Raw genomic sequence first — 21,167 nt, forward strand, 5'->3', positions numbered from 1 at the left:
GTGGGTGTGTGAGTGTGTGCGTGTGTGAATGTGTGCGTGAGTGTATATGGGTGTGTGTTTGTGCATGAGTGTGTGTTTTATGTGTATGTGTGTGTGCGTGTGTGGGTGTGTGAGTGTGTGCGTGTGTGAATGTGTGCGTGACTGTGTATGGGTGTGTGTTTGTGCATGAGTGTGTTTTATGTGTATTTGCGTGTGTATGGGTGTGTGCGTGTGGGTGTGTGCGTGTGTGAATGTGTGCGTGAGTGTGTATGGGTGTGTGTTTGTGCATGAGTGTGTGTTTTATGTGTATGTGCGTGTGAGTGTGTGCGTGTGTGAATGTGTGCGTGAGTGTATATGGGTGTGTGTTTGTGCATGAGTGTGTGTTTTATGTGTATGTGCGTGTGTGTGTGGGTGTGTGCGTGTGTGAATGTGTGCGTGAGTGTGTATGGGTGTGTGTTTGTGCATGAGTGTGTGTTTTATGTGTATGTGCGTGTGTGTGTGTGCGTGTGTATGGGTGTGTGTTTGTGCATGAGTGTGTGAGCGTGTGTTTTATGTATGTGTGTGCGGGTGTGGGAATGTGCAGGTGTGGGTGTGTGCGTGTGGGTGTGTGCGTGTGGGTGTGTGCGTGTATGTATGTGCATGAGTGTGTGATTGTACATGAGCGTGTGTGTTTTGTGTGTGTGTGCATGTGTGTGAGTGCGCGTGTGAGCGTGCGTGCATGCGTGCATCATGTATGTTTACAGACCTCAATCCATTCCCTTGACAAAGTCTTTGCGGATTCCCGTACTCGGGGACACGTCTGCGGGCTGTCATGATGTGCAGACATGCAGATAATGAGATACAGACAGGCACAGACAGGCAGCTAATGAACACGGAGAACAGGACATGACCAATGAGCAGGCAGGACACTCAGGGGTGGGATCTCACTATAAAAGGCACAAGGCACTCACACTCCGCCTCTTTCCACTGATGAACATCTACAGAGTGAGTCAGGGTGTATGTACAGCATCACACCTCCAGCTCGTGGCTAAGAGCTAGTCCGGTTCAGTCAGACAGAGTAACCACACTTAGGTTAGCAGAGAGTCGAGCTCACAGAGAACTGTGCTAACTGTGCTGCTGGTTCAATAAATCAGATTGGACTAACTTCAAGGTCTGGAGTATCTTTTAGTTAAAGCTGCATCCAGTTGCAGCCTGTGTTATCCCAGAGCACATAACACGTCTGCGGGCCAGGTAAACGGGTCGCTGCTCGCTCCTGGGACAGAGCGCCCGTCCCTCGTCGCCGGGCAGACTTCCCGTCTCACCCCCCAGGCTCAAACGGCGGGCTTTCTCCGACAGGTTCCTCAGCGCACGGCTGCTGCGCAGGTCCCGCTGGCTGAAGGACCCTCTGCATTCGGGGCAGGACTCCTGACTTTGGCCGTACCGACACTGGGTGATGCAGGGCCGGCAGAAGGTGTGGCTGCACTGCAGTGTCACCGGGTCGCTGAAGAATTCGAGGCAAATGGGGCAGACCAGCTCCTCGGCAAAGATCTCAGCCTCTGTACTGGACGCCATTTGCACGTCTGGCGAGGGCAGGTGAAGGAATGTGGCTGGGTTGGGGTGTTTCCAGATCACATTACCTGTCGGACCTGTTTCTGCTTTGCAGTGGGAGGGTAAAGATCCAGTTGTCGTGGTCCACGTGGGTACCGACAACACAGGAAGAACAGGAACAGAGGTTCTGCAAAGGGAGTATGAACAGGTATGCGCTAAATTAAACTACACGCACAGACAGTGACCCAGCGGGGAATCGAACCTGGGACCCTGGCGCTGTGAAGCAGCAGTGCTAAGCACTGTGCTACCATGCCACCCGTATGAGGAATGGTTGAGGACTCTGGGTCTGTACTCGTTGGAGTTTAGAAGGATGAAGGGGGATCTTATTGAAACTTACAGGATACTGCGAGGCCTGGATAGAGTGGACGTGGAGAGGATGTTTCCACTTGTAGGAAAAACTAGAAGCAGAGGACACAATCTCAGACTAAAGGGACGACCCTTTAAAACAGAGATGAGGAGGAATTTCTTCAGCCAGAGGGTGGTGAATCTGTGGAACTCTTTGCCGCAGAAGGCTGTGGGGCCAAATCACTGAGTGTCTCTAAGACAGAGATAGATAGGTTCTTGATTAATAAGGGAATCAGGGGTTATGGGGAGAAGGCAGGAGAATGGGGATGAGAAAAATATCAGCCGTGATCGAATGGCGGAGCAGACTCGATGGGCCGAGTGGCCTAATTCTGCTCCTATGTCTGATGGCCTTGTACCTCTGCCAATGAGGTCCCTTTCGGGTCACGTGGAACGTTCGCGGGCTACATGGGCCGGTCAATAGTGCCCGTGTGTTCGCACACGTGAGGCAACTGAAGGCGGACGTGGCCGTGTTGCAGGAGACACGCTTGAAGGTGGGGGATCAGGTTAGGTTGAGGATTGGATGGGTCGGACAGGACTCCCGGATAGATTTCTTTGTTCTGGGTAGGGCGCTCATCCCGAGGGTGGAGGAGACGAGTATTCGGCTATAGCCGTTTCGGACCATGCCCCGCACTGGGTGGAACTGGAGCTGGGAGAGGAGAGGGACCAACACCCGCTGTGGCGGCTGGATGTGGGACTGCTGGTGGACGAGGTGGTGTGTGGGAAGGTGAGGGGGTGTATCGAAAGGTACTTGGAGGCCAACGACAACGGGGAGGTGCGGGTGGGGGTGGTATGGGAGGCGTTGAAGGCGGTGATCAGGGGAGAGCAAATTTCCATTAGGGCTCATAGGGAGAAGACAGAGGGCATGGAAAGGGAGAGGTTAGTGGGGGAGATTTTGAGAGTGGACAGGAGATACGCAGAGGCCCCGGAGGAAAGATTACTTGGGGAAAGACGGCGGCTCCAGACGGAGTTTGACCTGTTGACCACAGGGAAGGCGGAGGCACAGTGGAGGAAGGCACAGGGATGACCTACGAGTATGGAGAAAAGGCTAGTCGGATGCTGGCACACCAGCTCCGTAAGAGGATGGCAGCGAGGGAAATAGGGGGAGTCAAAGATGGAAGGGGAACCCGGTTCGGAGTGCGACGAAAATCAACAAGGTATTCAAGGCCTTTTATGAAGAGCTGTACAGATCCCAGCCCCCAGCGGGGGAAGAGGGTATGAGACAATTCCTAGATCAGCTGAGATTCCCGAGGTGGAGGAGCAAGAGGTGGCTGGTTTGGGGGTACCAATTGGGTTGGAGGAGCTGAGCAAGGGTTTGGGGAGCATGCAGGCGGGGAAGGCCCCGGGGCCGGACGGGTTCCCGGTGGAGTTCTACAGGAAGTACGCAGACCTGTTGGCCCCGCTACTGGTGAGGACCTTTAATGAGGCAAGAGAGGTGGGGACCCTGCCCCCGACAATGTCGGAAGCGACAATTTCTTTGATCCTAAAGCGGGACAAGGACCTACTGCAATGTGGATCGTACAGGCCGATCTCGCTCCTCAATGTGGATGCAAAGTTGCTGGCAAAAGTGCTGGGCACGAGGATCGAGGACTGTGTCCCGGGGGTAATCCACGAGGACCAGACGGGATTTGTAAAGGGCAGGCAACTAAACACCAATGTGCGGCGGCTCTTAAACGTGATAATGATGCCATCGGAGGAGGGAGAGGCGGAGATAGTGGCAGCTATGGACGCGGAGAAGGCCTTTGACCGAGTAGAGTGGGAGTACCTCTGGGAGGTGCTGCGTAGGTTTGGGTTCGGGGTAGGGTTTATCAATTGGGTTAAGCTCCTTTACAGAGCCCCGATGGCGAGTGTAGTGACGAACCGGCGGAGGTCGGAGTACTTTCGACTGTACCGAGGGACGAGGCAGGGGTGCCCCCTGCCCCCCCTGTTGTTCGCATTGGCGATCGAACCATTGGCCATGTCATTGAGGGAGTCTAATAAATGGAGGGGGGTGGTCCGAGGGGGAGAAGAGCATCGGGTGTCGCTATATGAGGATGACCTGTTGCTGTATGTGGCGGATCCAATGGAGGGGATGGTGGAGGTCATGCAGACTCTGAGGGAGTTTGGGGAGTTTTCGGGCTATAAGCTCAATGTAGGGAAGAGTGAGCTCTTTGCATTACAGGCAGGGGGACCAAGAAAGAGGGATAGGGGACCTACCGCTGAGGAGGGCGGCGAGGAGTTTTCGGTATCTGGGGATCCAGATAGCCAGGAATTGGGGGGCCCTACATAAACTGAATCTGACGAGGTTGGTGGAGCAAATGGAGGAGGATTTCAAAATATGGGACATGTTACCGCTCTCACTGGCGGGCAGAGTGCAGTCGGTCAAAATGGTGGTCCTTCCGAGGTTTCTGTTTGTGTTTCAGTGCCTTCCCATCGTGATCACTAAGGCCTTTTTTAAGAGAGTAGGCAGGAGTATTATGGGGTTTGTGTGGGCGAATAAGACCCCGAGGGTAAGGAGAGGGTTCCTGGAACGCAGTAGGGACCGAGGAGGGTTGGCGCTGCCAAACCTGGGGAGCTACTACTGGGCAGCAAATGTGGCGACGATCTGCAAGTGGGTTATGGAGGGAGAGGGGGCGGCATGGAAGAGGATGGAGATGGCGTCCTGTAAAGGAACGAGCCTGGGGGCGTTGGTGACGGCACCGCTGCCGCTCTCGCCGACAAAGTATACCACGAGCCCGGTGGTGGCGGCAACGCTAAGGATCTGGGGCCAGTGGAGACGGCACCGGGGTGCAATGGGAGCATCGGTGTGGTCCCCGATCAGGGGTAACCACTAGTTTGTCCCAGGGAAGATGGACGGGGGTTCCAGAGCTGGCATCGGGCGGGGATTGGAAGAATGGGGGACCTGTTCATCGACGGGACGTTTGCGAGCCTAGGGGCACTGGAGGAGAAGTTCGAGTTACCCCCGGGAAATGCATTTAGATATATGCAGGTGAGGGCTTTTGTGAGGCGACAGGTGAGGGAATTCCCGTTGCTCCCGGCACAAGAAGTTCAAGATAGGGTGATCTCGGGGGTATGGGTCGGGGAGGGCAAGGTGTCGGAAATACACCAGGAGTTGAAAGAGGGGGAAGCGCTGGTAGAAGAGTTGAAGGGTAAATGGGAGGAGGAGCTGGGGGAGGAGATCGAGGAAGGTCTGTGGGCTGATGCCCTAGGTAGGGTTAATTCCTCCTCCTCGTGTGCCAGGCTCAGCCTGATACAATTTAAGGTGGTCCACAGAGCGCACTTGACGGGGGCGAGGTTGAGTAGGTTCTTTGGGGTAGAGGACAGATGTGGAAGGTGCTCAGGGAGGCCCGGCGAACCATGTCCATATGTTTTGGTCATGTCCGGCACTGGAGGGGTTCTGGAGAGGAGTGGCGGGAGCAATATCTCAGGTGGTGAAAGTCCGGGTCAAGCCAAGCTGGGGGCTAGCAATATTTGGAGTAGTGGACGAGCCGGGAGTGCAGGAGGCGAAAGAGGCCGGAATTCTGGCCTTTGCGTCCCTAGTAGCCCGGCGAAGGATCTTGCTAATGTGGAAGGAGGCGAAGCCCCCCAGCCTGGAGGCCTGGATAAATGATATGGCTGGGTTCATAAAGTTGGAGAGGATTAAGTTCACCTTGAGAGGGTCTGCGCAGGGGTTCTACAGGCGGTGGCAACCGTTCCTAGACTATCTCGCGGAGCATTAGAGGAAGGTCGGTCAGCAGCAGCAGCAACCTTGGGGGGGGGGGGGGGGGGGGAGGGGACGTCCTTGGGGGGGGGGGGGAAGGGGGACTGCCTGGGAGGGTGGATGAGCAAGAGATAACATGAAGGGTTGGGGAAACTGGCACGTACGGGTGAGGGCCAGTGTACAAAGCTGTGTAAATATATCATTTGGCCATGTATATATCTTGCTCTGTGCGATTTCTCGTTATTTTTTGTTACGAGGCGGGGGGGGGGGGGGTTATTGTTTGTAAGGGAGAAAAATTGTGTTAAAAAACTTTAATAAATATATATATTTTTTTAACAGGAAAACACAAGCTAAAATCCAGAAACATTTTTATTGGCCTGGGCTACATAAAGATGTAGTTGAATTTTGTCAATCATGTCACAAATGTCAAGTGACAGGGAAGCCTCAAACAGTGATAAAACCAGCGCCCTTAATACCCATTCCAGCATTTGAGGAACCTTTTACAAGGGTCCTAATCGATTGCGTAGGACCACTTCCTAAAACAAAAAGTGGAATCAATATCTTTTGACTATAATGGATGTGTCTACTAAGTTTCCAGAGGCCATTCCAGTACGTAATATTACAGCTAAAAGGATTGTGGAGGAGTTACTTAAATTCTTTACTAGATATGGACTACCCACAGAAATACAATCGGATCAAGGATCGAATTTTACCTCAAAGTTATTCAAAGAAGTTATGGATAGCTTAGGAATAAAACAATTTAAATCAACTGCGTACCATCCAGAATCGCAGGGAGCGTTGGAAAGGTGGCATCAGACATTAAAGACAAGGTTGAGGGCTTATTGTCAAGATTATCCAGAGCATTGGGATAAAGGAATTCCATTTGTACTGTTTGCAATGAGGGATGCACCTAATGAGGCTACCAAATTCAGTCCATTTGAACTAATTTTTGGTCATGAGGTAAGAGGACCACTTAAATTGATTAAGGTGTTAAGTGGTTAGAGAACCCCAAAATGTATCATGGAATTCACCTGACCCGCAACTTTTAATAGATTGTGGTATGGGGAGCACACGGCCCACTCTACCGGTGTGGTACAGCAGAAATGGAAAAGTATTTTTTAAAGCAAAACAATGTTTATTCTATGAACTCAAGTTAACCTTTTTGAAACATACAGTGAACATCTTAGCAACCATCAATTCAAATACACCCCCCAAAGAATACAACACTAAGTAATCCTTAATAACTTCCCAAACAACATCCAGAAGACAGAAGAAACACCTTTTAACAGAAGCACATTCAGTTTACATTCACTACTGAGAACATTTATAATTCTGAATTCACCAAATGATCATGAGATAGTCTTTTGATGGCAGAGAGAGCAGCAGTACACCTGCTCGGTCTGGCTTCAGCTCCAACACTGAAAACGTAACTAAAACACACCCTGCAGCAAACAGCCTAAAACGAAAGTAAAAAGCTGACAGACAGCCCAGCTCCACCCACTCTCTGACGTCACTGCAGTAATAAACACCCATTTCTTAAAGGTACTCTCACTACAGATATTTATATAAACACCCATTTATAACCACCCAGCACAGGAACAAGCCCTTCGGCCCTCTAAGCCCGTGCCGACCATGCTGCCTGACTCAACTAAAATCTTCTACACTTCCTGGGTCCGTATCCCTCTATTCCCATCCTATTCATGTATTTGTCAAGATGCCCCTTAAACGTCACTATCGTCCCTGCTTCCACCACCTCCTCCGGTAGCGAGTTCCAGGCACCCACTACCCTCTATGTAAAAAACTTGCCTCGTACATCTACTCTAAACCTTGCCCCTCGCACCTTAAACCTTTGCCCCTTGGTAATTGACCCCTCTACCCTGGGAAAATGTCTCTGACTATCCACTCTGTCTATGCCCCTCATAACAGGAACAGGTCCTTCGGCCTCCCAAGCCTGCTATCTAGACTAAGCACCTGTATCCTTCTGTACCCCGTCTGTTCATGTGTCTATCCAGATAAGTCTTAAAGGTCGCTAACGTATCTGCCTCACCCACCTCACTGGGCCGTGCATTCCAGGCCACCACCACCCTCTGTGTAAAAACCTCCCCCGCACATCTCCACTGAACCTTTCCCCCCTCACCTTGAACCTGTGCCCCCTTGTAATTGTCATTCCCGTCCTGGGAAAAAGCCTCCAACTGTTTACCCTATCTATACCCCTCATAATTCTATAAACTTTTATCAGCCTCCGTCTCTCTCTCTCTCTCGAGGGAGAACAATCCCAGTTTATTCAATCTCTCCTCACAGCTAACACCCTCCATCCCAGACAACATCCTGGTAACCCTTTTCTGTACTCTCTCCAGAGTCTCCACGTCCTTCTGGTAGTGCGGTGAGCAGAATTGGACCCAGTATTCCAAATGTGGCCGCACCAACGTTCCGTATAATTGTGATATAATTTGCGAGCTTTTGCACTCGGTACCCCGTCCGATGAAGGCAAGCATGCCAGATGCTTTCTTTACCACCATTTCCACCTGTGCCACTTTAAGGATCGGTGGACCTGCTCGCCCAGATCTCTGTGTCTCTCTGCTCCTGATGGTTCTGCCATTTATTTTACAGCTCCCACCTGAATTGGATCGACTAAAGCTCATCACCTCGCATCTGTCCGGGTTAAATTCCATCTGCCATTTCTCTGCCCAATTTTGCAGCCTATCTATAACCTGTTCTAATTACATCTTCTCCCCCTCCAGCTAAAGTTCTACCTGCGTTTTCCTGATCTGGATTTGACCCAACTGACCCTACTCCTGGGATCCCAGTGCCTCTGGCACACTAGTTCAAATGCTCCCCAACAGAACTAGCAAAAGCCCCAGCGAGGACATTGGTCCGCCCTCTGGGCAGAGGGGGGGGGGGGGGGGGGAGCTGAGAGGGGGTGGGGGCCACCCCTGGACACGGGGTGATGGGAGGAGGTGGACTGAGAGGGGAGGGGGGGGCAGCTGGAGAATGGGGTCGGGCTACGTGGCCCATTTGCTCGCCCGTTCAGAGGCCAAGTGGGATCTCTCTGTGCGGTTATCTTCCTGTGATTTTCACAGGCGGGGTTCAAGGAGAAAAGGTGATGTTTGGATCGGTGTCAGGATGAGGCACTGTTGGCACTGTGCCAAAGGCCTATTCTTGGAACAGTGACTGTTGATGCGGGTGATGTGTAGCAACCGGTTTTGCAAATTCCCGGCCAGTTTTAAGCCAAAACATTCCTGGTCTGGTCAGGTTTCACCGGCTCAGCCTGAGGCAGGGGCGGAGGCTGTTACCCGAGACATGACAGGCCTTGATTGGACGTGTCAATTCAGCAGAGGCCATCAAAGAGACCGTATCAATCCCTAAAGTCGGGATATTGATGAACTGCTGCAATTTAACCTGCCTGCAATTTAACCGCGCTCCCTCTTTTGCAACCCCCACTGCTCATTTGCCTTTTGGGTTTTCAATGCTTTTCCAAAGTTACATTCCCCCCCCCCCCCCAATTAAGGGGCAATTTAGCATCTTTGTGTTGTGGGGGCGAGACCCACGCAGACACGGGGAGAATGTGCAAACCCCGCACGGACAGTGACCCAGGGCCGGGATCGGACCTGGGACCTCGGCGGCGGGAGTTTTTTTTTAATGAAAGTGGTTAGCACTGTCGTTTCACCGCTCCAGGGTCCTGAGTTCGATTCCCGGCTTGGGTCACTGTCTGTGTGGAGTCTGCACGCTCTCCCCGTGTCTGCGTGGGTTTCCTCCGGGTGCTCCGGTTTCCTCCCACAAGTCCCAAAAGACGTGCTGTTAGGTGAATTGGACATCCTGAATTCTCGCTCTGCGTACCCGAACAGGCGGCGGAATGTGGCGACTAGGGGATTTTCACAGTAACTTCATTGCAGCGTTAATGTAAGCCTACTTGTGACAATAAAGATTTATTGTTATAAATGTGAAACCTCAAGCAGGCAAGTTAGATTTCACCATAGTGGACCATGGACACATTGCTGGCAGCTATATTTTTCCTTTTATTCGTGGCAATTATACGTACGGAGTGAATGAATTTCTCAGGCTTTTCCCTTTGCGGGTTTTGATGTTTAGCTACAGGCAGCCCGTCCCCTCAATACTTTAAGGGTTTGCCCCTTGGCTGTCTGTCCCACCCCACTGTCACATTTCGGGGCTTCGCCAATGAGACGCTGGGGAATCCTTCCAGCAGCTTCCCACGTACGGGTTCCTCGGCAATAGCCCAGAGGATTAATTCCTCTGGACAATTGCACTGGGCTGACCCACTGGGGGCTGGTCAACTGGGGAGCTGGGGGCTGGTCAACTGGGAGCTGGTCAACTGGGGGCTGGTCAACTGGGGAGCTGGGGGCTGGTCAACTGGGAGCTGGGAGCTATCAACTGGGGAGCTGGGGGCTGGTCAACTGGGAGCTGGGGGCTGGTCAACTGGGAGCTGGTCAACTGGGAGCTGGGGGCTGGTCAACTGGGAGCTGGTCAACTGGGGAGCTGGGGGCTGGTCAACTGGGGAGCTGGGGGCTGGTCAACTGGGGAGCTGGGGGCTGGTCAACTGGGGAGCTGGGGGCTGGTCAACTGGGGAGCTGGTCAACTGGGGAGCTGGGGGCTGGTCAACTGGGAGCTGGTCAACTGGGGGGCTGGGGGCTGGTCAACTGGGAGCTGGTCAACTGGGGAGCTGGGGGCTGGTCAACTGGGAGCTGGTCAACTGGGGAGCTGGGGGCTGGTCAACTGGGAGCTGGTCAACTGGGGAGCTGGGGGCTGGTCAACTGGGAGCTGGGAGCTATCAACTGGGGAGCTGGGGGCTGGTCAACTGGGAGCTGGTCAACTGGGGAGCTGGTCAACTGGGGAGCTGGTCAACTGGGGAGCTGGTCAACTGGGGAGCTGGGGGCTGGTCAACTGGGAGCTATCAACTGGGGAGCTGGGGGCTGGTCAACTGGGAGCTGGTCAACTGGGGGGCTGGGGGCTGGTCAACTGGGAGCTGTTCAACTGGGGGGCTGGGGGCTGGTCAACTGGGAGCTGGGAGCTATCAACTGGGGAGCTGGGGGCTGGTCAACTGGGAGCTGGTCAACTTGGGGGCTGGGGGCTGGTCAACTTGGGGGCTGGGGGCTGGTCATCTGGGGGGCTGGGGGCTGGTCAACTGGGAGCTGGGAGCTATCAACTAGGGAGCTGGGGGCTGGTCAACTGGGAGCTGGTCAACTTGGGGGCTGGGGGCTGGTCAACTTGGGGGCTGGTCAACTGGGAGCTGGTCAACTTGGGGGCTGGGGGCTGGTCAACTGGGGGCTGGGAGCTGGTCAACTGGGGAGCTGGGGGCTGGTCAACTGGGAGCTGGGAGCTATCAACTGGGGAGCTGGGGGCTGGTCATCTGGGGGGCTGGGGGCTGGTCAACTGGGAGCTGGGAGCTATCAACTAGGGAGCTGGGGGCTGGTCAACTGGGAGCTGGTCAACTTGGGGGCTGGGGGCTGGTCAACTTGGGGGCTGGGGGCTGGTCAACTGGGAGCTGGTCAACTTGGGGGCTGGGGGCTGGTCAACTGGGGGCTGGGAGCTGGTCAACTGGGGAGCTGGGGGCTGGTCAACTGGGAGCTGGGAGCTATCAACTGGGGAGCTGGGGGCTGGTCAACTGGGAGCTGGTCAACTGGGGGGCTGGGGGCTGGTCAACTGGGAGCTGTTCAACTGGGAGCTGGTCAACTGGGAGCTGGTCAACTGGGGAGCTGGGGGCTGGTCAACTGGGGAGCTGGTCAACTGGGGAGTTGGGGGCTGGTCAACTGGGGGCTGGGAGCTGGTCAACTGGGGAGCTGGGGGCTGGTCAACTGGGAGCTATCAACTGGGGAGCTGGGGGCTGGTCAACTGGGGGCTGGGAGCTGGTCAACTGGGGGCTGGGAGCTGGTCAACTGGGGGCTGGTCAACTGGGGGTTGGGAGCTGGTGAACTGGTTGACGGGAGCTGGGCGGGGGTTGCGTCGATTAACTGGGCCCAATTGCAGCATCACATTATAATTGTGATTTGTCGAGGGGAAAGGGGGTGGGGCGCAGAGTTTGCGGTGAAACCGGTTCCCACCCTCTCCAGCAACACAAGGCGGTGTCCTCGGGGACTGGGAAAGCGAAGGGGCTTGTCAGTGTGAACAGCAAGGACAAGACTGAGTGGCAGGGTGATGCAGAGATAGCACTGGCTGAGCTGCCCACACTGACCCACACTGACCACAGGGAGGAGGACGGTCAGCAGCGCCAGAGGTTAATTCCGGTTCCAGGCTGACCTCCTCCTGCCGATCTATTTCATTTCTGTTTCCGTATCTGGTTGGAGATTGTAGCCAAAACTGTAAGTTCAGCAACTGCAGAGGGTGACGCTGGAAAAAGTCACAACAGTCGCTCGCCTCTGACATTCTCCACCAGGAAGCGACTGGCCACAGCGAGGATGCAGGTAACCACTTCCCACCTGAACGGGCGCAGGCAGGGGGCCTCCGACATTGACCGGCACTGAGGGTCCCGAGCTTCCTCCCCCGTTTACAGTCCTGCCTGGCTGTATGTTTATCAGACCCCTGGAAATGACTGGATGGCTCCTAATTCGCCCTCGGGGGCGTCACGCCACAGTGGGCTTTGTACAGAGAGCTGTCGTTTCCTGCAGACCGGGCGAGTTCCTTCCCCGAAGGGGCAGTAGTCAACCAGCTGGGGTTTTTGTGCAACGAGGTTGGTTTGCATCAATGCGTGTGGGGAGGGCTGCCCGCAGAGTTTGTGGTGGGGCAACAATTGATGTTGCTGTGAGTAGCGACGTGCATAGTCTCAGATTACAGCAGGATAGAGGCGGGCTGGTCAGGTGGGCTGACCAGTGGCAAATGCAGTTCAATGGGGATAAGTGTGATGTGATGTATTTGGGCAGGACAAACAAGGCGCGGGGGATACAGGATAAACGGCAGGACCCTGGGAAGCAGCGAGGATCAGAGAGACCTTGGTGTCCATGTAAACCCGTCCCTTAAGGTAGCAGAACAGGTGGATACGGTGATTAAGAAGGCAGATGGTATACTTGCCTTTACTGGCTGAGGCACAGAGTTTAAGAGCAGGGAGGTTACGCTGGAACTGTATAAAACGCTGGTTCGGTCACAGCGGGAGTATTGTGCGCAGTTCTGGAATCCACATTACAGGAGGGATGTGATAGCCACTGGAAAGGATGCAGAGGAGATTTACCAGGATGCTGACTGGGCTGCATAGTTTAGTTATGAAGAGAGATTGGATAGACTGGGGTTGTTTTCCTTGGAGCAGAGGAGACTGAGGGGGGGCGTGATTGAGATGAATAAAATTATGAGGGGCGCAGAGAGAGGGTGCGATTCACTTGCCGCGTTGCGCTCAAGCCAGAGCACAACTGCCCACCAAGGTGCCCCTGTGGCACAGCCAAGGCAGTAGGAGCACTGCCTGGGTGCCAAGGTGACAGTGCCAATGAGGGGGGGGGGGCATACCCATGAAATGAGGGTGGGGGGGGGCACATTAGTTTAAAACCTCCCCGACAGTGTTAGCAAAAGCACCCCCTAGGACATTGGTTCCAGTCCTGCCCAGGTGCCGACCATCCGATTTGTAATGGTCCCACCGCCCCCAGAACCGGTTCCAATGTCCCAAAAATCTGAACCCCTCCCTCCTGCACCATCTCTCAAGCCACGTATTCATTCTGACTATTCTTGAATTTCTACTCTGACTGTCTCGTGGCACTGTAGCAATCCTGAGATTACTACCTTTGAGGTCCTACTTTTTAACTTATCTCCTAACTCCCTAAATTCTGATTGTAGGACCTCATCCTGTTTTTTACCTATATCGTTGGTGCCTATATGCACCACGACAACTGGCTGTCCACCCTCCCTCTTCAGTATGTCCTGCAGCCGACCTGAGACATCCTTGACCCTTGCACCCGGGAGGCACCATACCATTCGGGAGTCTCGTTTTCGACCACAGAAACGCCTGTCTCCTCCCCTTACGATTGAATCCCCTATGACAATAGCCCTGCCAGTCTTTTTCCCGCCGTTCTGTGCAGCAGAGCCAGCCACGGTGCCATGAGCCTGGCTACTGCTGCCTTCCCCTGGTGAGTCATCTCCCCCCAACAGTATCCAAAACGGTATACCTGTTTTGGAGGGAGCTGACCGCAGGGGACACCTGCACTGCCTTTCTGCTCTTTCTCTGCCTTGGTCACCCTGTCTCCCTCACCAACCCTAATCTGCGGTGTGACCAACTCACTGAACATGCTATCCACGACCTCCTCAGCATCGCGGATGCTCCAAAGTGAATCCATCCGCAGCTCCAGAGCCGTCATGCGGTCTAACAGGAGCTGCAGCTGGACACACTTCCCACACACAAAGGAGTCAGGGGCATCGGCCGTGTCCCTGAACTCCCACATTGAGCATAACGAGGAGCATAACACGGGCCTGGATTCTCCTGTCATTTTTACACTTTAACTTAACTGATTACAAATATAATACCAAATAATGAATAAGTGAAAGGAATAAAGATTTTACTTACCGATCACAATACTTACCAACACACGAAGAGTTAAATGTCTCCCAGCTACTGCTAATTGGAGCACTTTCCTTACCAGCCAATCAGGTCACTGCTTTGCTGTGATGTCACTCTTCAAGGTAAGTTTTTAAAGAGGAAAACTTACCTTCCCGGCAGACCCCTGGCCACTGTTCCCGCCGAAAATCTGAAGGCCGCTTCTCCAGCAGCTGTGTCCCCGCCGCTCTCCATGCGCTCTTTTATCCTGTGTCCCCGACGCTCCCCTCGCGCTCTTTTATCCTGTGTCCCCGCCGCTCTCCTCGCACTCTTTCACTGTGTCCACACTGCTCTCCTCGCGCTCTTTTATCCTGTGTCCCCTCCGCTCTCCTCGCGCTCTTTCACTGTGTCCACGCTGCTCTCCTCGCGCTCTTTTATCCTGTGTCCCCGCCGCTCTCCTCGTGCGCTTTTATCCTGTGTCCCCGCTGCTCTCCTCGCGCTCTTTCACTGAGTCTCCGCCGCTCCCCTCGCGCTCTTTCACTGTGTCCCCGCCGCTCTCCTCGCGCTCTTTCACTGAGTCTCCGCCGCTCTCCTCGCGCTCTTTCACTGAGTCTCCGCCGCTCTCCTCGCACTCTTTCACTGTGTCCACACTGCTCTCCTCGCGCTCTTTTATCCTGTGTCCCCTCCGCTCTCCTCGCGCTCTTTCACTGTGTCCACGCTGCTCTCCTCGCGCTCTTTTATCCTGTGTCCCCGCCGCTCTCCTCGTGCTCTTTTATCCTGTGTCCCCGCTGCTCTCCTCGCGCTCTTTCACTGAGTCTCCGCCGCTCCCCTCGCGCTCTTTCACTGTGTCCCCGCCGCTCTCCTCGCGCTCTTTCACTGAGTCTCCGCCGCTCTCCTCGCGCTCTTTCACTGTGTCCCCGCCGCTCTCCTCGCGCTCTTTCACTGAGTCTCCGCCGCTCTCCTCGCGCTCTTTCACTGAGTCTCCGCCGCTCTCCTCGCGTTCTTTCACTGAGTCTCCGCCACTCTCCTCGCGCTCTTTCACTGAGTCTCCGCAGCTCTCCTCGCGCTCTTTCACTGAGTCTCCGCCGCTCTCCTCGCGTTCTTTCACTGAGTCTCCGCCGCTCTCCTCGCGCTCTTTCACTGAGTTTCCGCCGCTCTCCTCCCGCTCTTTCACTGAGTCTCCGCCGCTCTCCTCGCGCTTTTTCACTGAGTCTCGCCGCTCTCCTCGCGCTCTTTCACTGTGCCCCCGCCGCTCTCCTCCCGCTCTTTCACTGAGTCTCCGCCGCACTCCTCGCGCTCTTTCACTGTGCCCCCGCCGCTCTCCTCGCGCTCTTTCGCTGTGTCCCCGCCGCTCTCTTTGCGCTCTTTCACTGTGTCTCCGCCGCTCTCCTCGCACTCTTTCACTCTGTCCCGCCGCTCTCCTCGCACTCTTTCACTGTGCCCCTGCCTCTCTCCTCGCGCTCTTTCACTGTGTCTCCGCCGCTCTCCTCGCGCTCTTTCACTCTGTCCCGCCGCTCTCCTCGCGCTCTTTCACTGTGCCCCCCCTGCTCTCCTCGCGCTCTTTCACTGAGTCTCCGCCACTCTCCTCGCGCTCTTTCACTCTGTCCCGCCGCTCTCCTCGCGCTCTTTCACTGTGTCCCCCCTGCTCTCCTCGCACTCTTTCACTGAGTCTCCGCCACTCTCCTCGCGCTCTTTCACTGAGTCTCCGCCGCTCTCCTCGCGCTCTTTCACTCTGTCCCGCCGCTCTCCTCGCGCTCTTTCACTGTGTCTCCGCCGCTCTCCTCGCACTCTTTCACTGTGTCCCCCCTGCTCTCCTCGCGCTCTTTCACTGTGTCCCCCCTGCTCTCCTCGCGCTCTTTCACTGTGTCCCCCCTGCTCTCCTCGCGCTCTTTCACTGTCCCCCCCGCTCTCCTCGCGCTCTTTCACTCTGTCCCGCCGCTCTCCACGCGCTCTTTCACTCTGTCCCGCCGCTCTCCTCGCGCTCTTTCACTGTGTCCCCCCTGCTCTCCTCGCACTCTTTCACTGAGTCTCCGCCACTCTCCTCGCGCTCTTTCACTGAGTCTCCGCCGCTCTCCTCGCGCTCTTTCACTCTGTCCCGCCGCTCTCCTCGCGCTCTTTCACTCTGTCCCACCGCTCTCCTCGCGCTCTTTCACTGTGTCCCCGCCTCTCTCCTCGCGCTCTTTCACTGTGTCTCCGCCGCTCTCCTCGCACTCTTTCACTGTGTCCCCCCTGCTCTCCTCGCACTCTTTCACTGTGTCCCCCCTGCTCTCCTCGCGCTCTTTCACTGTGTCCCCCCTGCTCTCCTCGCGCTCTTTCACTGTGTCCCCCCCTGCTCTCCTCGCGCTCTTTCACTGTGTCCCCCCCTGCTCTCCTCGCGCTCTTTCACTGTGTCCCCCCCTGCTCTCCTCGCGCTCTTTCACTGAATCCCCGCCGCTCTCCTCGCGCTCTTTCACTGTCCCCCCCGCTCTCCTCGCGCTCTTTCACTCTGTCCCGCCGCTCTCCACGCGCTCTTTCACTCTGTCCCGCCGCTCTCCTCGCGCTCTTTCACTGAGTCTCCGCTGCTCTCCTCGCGCTCTTTCACTGAGTCTCCGCCACTCTCCTCGCGCTCTTTCACTGAGTCTCCACCGCTCTGCTCGTGCTCTTTCACTCTGTCCCGCCGCTCTCCTCGCGCTCTTTCACTGAGTCTCCGTCGCTCTCCTCGCGCTCTTTCACTGTGTCCCCCCTGCTCTCCTCGCGCTCGTCACTCTGTCCCGCTGCTCTCCTCGCGCTTTCACTCTGTCCCGCCGCTCTCCTCGCGCTCTTTCACTGAGTCCCTGCCGCTCTCCTCGCGCTCTTTCACTGTCCCCCCCTGCTCTCCTCGCGCTCGTCACTCTGTCCCGCTGCTCTCCTCGCGCTCTTTCACTCTGTCCCGCCGCTCTCCTTGCGCTCTTTCACTGAGTCACCGCTGCTCTCCTCGCGCTCTTTCACTGAGTCTCCGCCACTCTCCTCGCGCTCTTTCACTCTGTCCCGCCGCTCTCCTCGCGCTCTTTCACTGAGTCTCCGCTGCTCTCCTCGCGCTCTTTCACTGAGTCTCCACCGCTCTGCTCGCGCTCTTTCACTCTGTCCCGCCGCTCTCCTCGCGCTCTTTCACTGTGTCCCCCCCCTGCTCTCCTCGCGCTCTTTCACTGAGTCTTCCCCACTCTCCTCGCGCTCTTTCACTGTGTCCCCGCCACTCTCCTCGCACTCTTTCACTGTGCCCCCGCCGCTCTCCTCGCGCTCTTTCACTGTGTCCCCCCTGCTCTCCTCGTACTCTTTCACCAGCAGTCACTCACTCTGACCGGGTTCAGCTGGACACTCCCAGCAGTAAGTTTTTTAAAACAATTTACTCCCCTTCTCAGCAAGCACTCACTCAGCAACCACTGCGCCCCGCAAGATAACACCTCAGGGAAAAGAAAAACTACTCACCACACCAGTCACAGCCAATCACTTACCTGCAGGCTGTGATGTCACGGTTCAACCTCTTTCTACTTCTACCTGCCCTTGAGTCTCCCTCTTGATCTTTACTCGGCTGGGATCCTTACAGTGATTGTCTTTTTTTGGGGGTTAGAGGAGGAGGTAGGGAGGGAAATACTGAAGAATTGTTTTGGGTTTAACTGTCACTTGACAACAGCTCTTCCACAAACCACCTTCAAGATACGGTACCTGCAATGCACTGATGGAAATTTTCCCCGCAACAGCCAATCAGCAGCTCTGCTCTACTGCCCTCTGCTGGATGCTTGCCTTGACTTGAACACCTAGGGTGTCTTGCTCAGGTACACTTTCTGGATGCAGTGACCGCAATGCACTGATGCAAATGTTCCCCACAACAGCCAATCAGCAACTCCTCTCTACTGCCCTCTGTTGGATGGGTTGAAGGGTTATGGAGAACGGGCAGGGAGGTGGAGTTGAGGCTGAGAAGGTATCAGACATGATCGTGTGGAATTAGGGGCAGCACGGTAGCATTGTGAACAGCACAATTGCTTCACAGCTCCAGGGTCCCAGGTTCGATTCCGGCTTGGGTCACTGTCTGTGCGGAGTCTGCACGTTCTCCCCGTGTGTGCGTGGGTTTCCTCCGGGTGCTCCGGTTTCCTCCCACAGTCCAAAGATGTGCAGGTTAGGTGGATTGGGCATGATTAATTGCCCTTAGTGTCCAAAATTGCCCTTTAGTGTTGGGTGGGGTTACTGGGTTATGGGGATCAGGGGGAGGTGTTGACCTTGGGTAGGGTGCTCTTTCCAAGAACCGGTGCAGACTCGATGGGCCGAATGGCCTCCTTCTGCACTGTAAATTCTATGAATGGCGGAGTGGGATCGGGGGGGCTGAATAGCCCAATCCCACTGCTAGTTCCCATGGTGTTAATGTCAGTCAGCAGGCTCTGATTGCTGAGTCCGTCTACACACCTGAAAGTGCACCGTCCCGAACCGGGCACAATACTCCAGCTGGCGGTGACAGCGCATCCCCCCCTCCCCCGCCTGATTCCGGTGGGGGGGGGGGGGGGGGGGGGTGGGGGGAGTGGTGTGGCGGCAATGGGAATTCCCAGCGGCGGGGGGGGGGGGGGGACAGAAAATCCCGACGCCAACGGACAGCGTGACGCCTCCCGTCACCGAGAAACACGCAGCTGAGAGGCCGGGGAATCCTGCCCCTAGTGGTTTATACGTGAACTTCCTCGCTCTTACGCTCCACGGCCCCTGTTGATAAAGCTCAGGATTCTGTCGGCTTTATTAACCGCCCTCTCGGCCTGTCCAAACACCGTCAATAGTTTGTACACATTAACCCCCAAGTTATTCTACTCCAGCAATCCTCATGTCTAAAAGTCGAAATGCATCCTGTGTTTGCAGGGGAGTTTTATTAAACACTCCTCATGCCTTGAACTGGGAGGAGGTGGGTCCAGATCATCCCCTGTAATTATTCTAAACCGGTTTGCACACATGCAATCATCATCGACAGCTCGAGCAGATGAGTCAGAGTAAACCTCCACGCAGAATAGCCGCTCCCCTCTCGCATGCCATCTAAGCCCGAGTTACTCCCGCCCGTCGCCATCGGCATGGACAGCCTCTGCCCGACTGCGAAGTGGCTCGTCCGCCGACGGCAGCAGGGGGCACTATCTGGCAGCTCGGGACCGCGCCACGTTGTATGGCGCGCCCGCTGCAGGGTCATCGCCGTGTGCGCACGCACGGTTACGGACCCGGCAATCCTCCGGCCGTTTATTTTGTGGAGGTCGGGCGTTTCACGTAACATGGCTACCAGGCCCCTCACCGGTCGCAGGATACCGGTCGCAGGATACCGGTGCTGGGGCAGCGCCAATTGGTCCCACATAAAGTGACCCGGATCCTCTGGAAATCCAGGCCGGAGAGCGAGGGAGAGCGAGGGAGAGAGGTGGGACAGTAAATTGCCACGAGGAAATGAGGAATTCACAAATGGATGTGGGTCGGTTGGGCGAGTGGGCCAAAATGTGGCGGATGGAGTTTAACGTGGATAAGTGTGAGGTTACCCATTTTGGTTGGTGAATTGGAAAGGCAGCTTATTTTCGAAAGGGAGAGAAATGTGAGAGAATAAAAGTCGGAAGGCGTTACTGCCAGTGTGCAAGGCATTGGTGAGCCCAGATCTGGAGTATTAACATAGAACATAGAACATAGAAAATACAGCACAGAACAGGCCCTTCGGCCCACGATGTTGTGCTGAACCTTTGTCCTAGATTAATCATAGATTATCATTGAATTTACAGTGCAGAAGGAGGCCATTCGGCCCCTTGAGTCTGCACCAGCTCTTGGAAAGAGCACCCTACCCAAACTCAACACCTCCACCCAACACCAAGGGCAATTTGGACATTAAGGGCAATTTATCATTGGCCAATTCACCTAACCCGCACATCTTTGGATTGTGGGAGGAAACCGGAGCACCCGGAGGAAACCCACGCAGACACGGGGAGGACGTGCAGACTCCGCACAGACAATGACCCAAGCTGGAATCGAACCTGGGACCATGGATCTGTGAAGCAATTGTGCTATCCACAATGCTACCGTGCTGCCCTTAAGAACAAATAAATCTACACTATATCATTTTCCCGTAATCCATGTACCTATCCAACAGCTGCTTGAAGGTCCCTAATGTTTCCGACTCAACTACTTCCACAGGCAGTGCATTCCATGCCCCCACTACTCTCTGGGTAAAGAACCTACCTCTGATATCCCTCCTATATCTTCCACCTTTCACCTTAAATTTATGTCCCCTTGTAATGGTGTGTTCCACCTGGGGAAAAAGTCTCTGACTGTCTACTCTATCTATTCCCCTGATCATCTTATAAACCTCTATCAAGTCGCCCCTCATCCTTCTCCGCTCTAATGAGAAAAGGCCTAGCACCCTCAACCTTTCCTCGTAAGACCTACTCTCCATTCCAGGCAACATCCTGGTAAATCTTCTTTGCACCTTTTCCAGAGCTTCCACATCCTTCCTAAAATGAGGCGACCAGAACTGTACACAGTACTCCAAATGTGGCCTTACCAAGGTTTTGTACAGCTGCATCATTACCTCATGGCTCTTAAATTCAATCCCTCTGTTAATGAACGCGAGCACACCATAGGCCTTCTTCACAGCTCTATCCACTTGAGTGGCAACTTTCAAAGATGTATGAACATAGACCCCAAGGTCTCTCTGCTCCTCCACAATGCCAAGAACTCTACCGTTAACCCTGTATTCCGCATTCATATTTGTCCTTCCAAAATGGACAACCTCACACTTTTCAGGGTTAAACTCCATCTGCCACTTCTCAGCCCAGCTCTGCATCCTATCTATGTCTCTTTGCAGCCGACAACAGCCCTCCTTACTATCCACAACTCCTCCAATCTTCGTATCGTCTGCAAATTTACTGACCCACCCTTCAACTCCCTCATCCAAGTCATTAATGAAAATCACAAACAGCAGAGGATCCAGAACTGATCCCTGCGGTACACCACTGGTAACTGGGATCCAGGCTGAATATTTGCCATCCACCACCACTCTCTGACTTCTATCGGTTAGCCAGTTCGTTATCCAACTGGCCAAATTTCCCACTATCCCATGCCTCCTTACTTTCTGCAGAAGCCTACCATGGGGAACTTTAT

General features: G+C 54.8%; 1 protein-coding gene and 1 long non-coding RNA gene across 3 annotated transcripts in view; one reads left to right on the forward strand and one right to left on the reverse strand.

Annotated features, from left to right (window-relative positions):
* The window catches only part of LOC140390581 (uncharacterized), a 61,563-nt gene that overhangs the window by 33,468 nt on the left and 6,928 nt on the right, over nt 1-21,167 (reverse strand). The gene's annotated exons all lie outside the window — the stretch shown is intronic.
* LOC140390580 (N-acetyllactosaminide alpha-1,3-galactosyltransferase-like) overlaps nt 11,610-21,167 on the forward strand; it is a 107,220-nt gene continuing 97,662 nt past the window's right edge. For both annotated transcript variants that reach the window (XM_072475779.1, XM_072475780.1), the window contains exon 1: nt 11,610-12,003. In XM_072475779.1, the coding sequence (XP_072331880.1) occupies nt 11,998-12,003 (6 nt within the window). In that variant the 5' untranslated portion in view covers nt 11,610-11,997. The remainder of the gene's footprint in view (nt 12,004-21,167) is intronic.

The sequence above is a fragment of the Scyliorhinus torazame genome, chromosome 14 (assembly GCF_047496885.1).
Source record: "Scyliorhinus torazame isolate Kashiwa2021f chromosome 14, sScyTor2.1, whole genome shotgun sequence".
Lineage (NCBI taxonomy): Eukaryota > Metazoa > Chordata > Chondrichthyes > Carcharhiniformes > Scyliorhinidae > Scyliorhinus > Scyliorhinus torazame.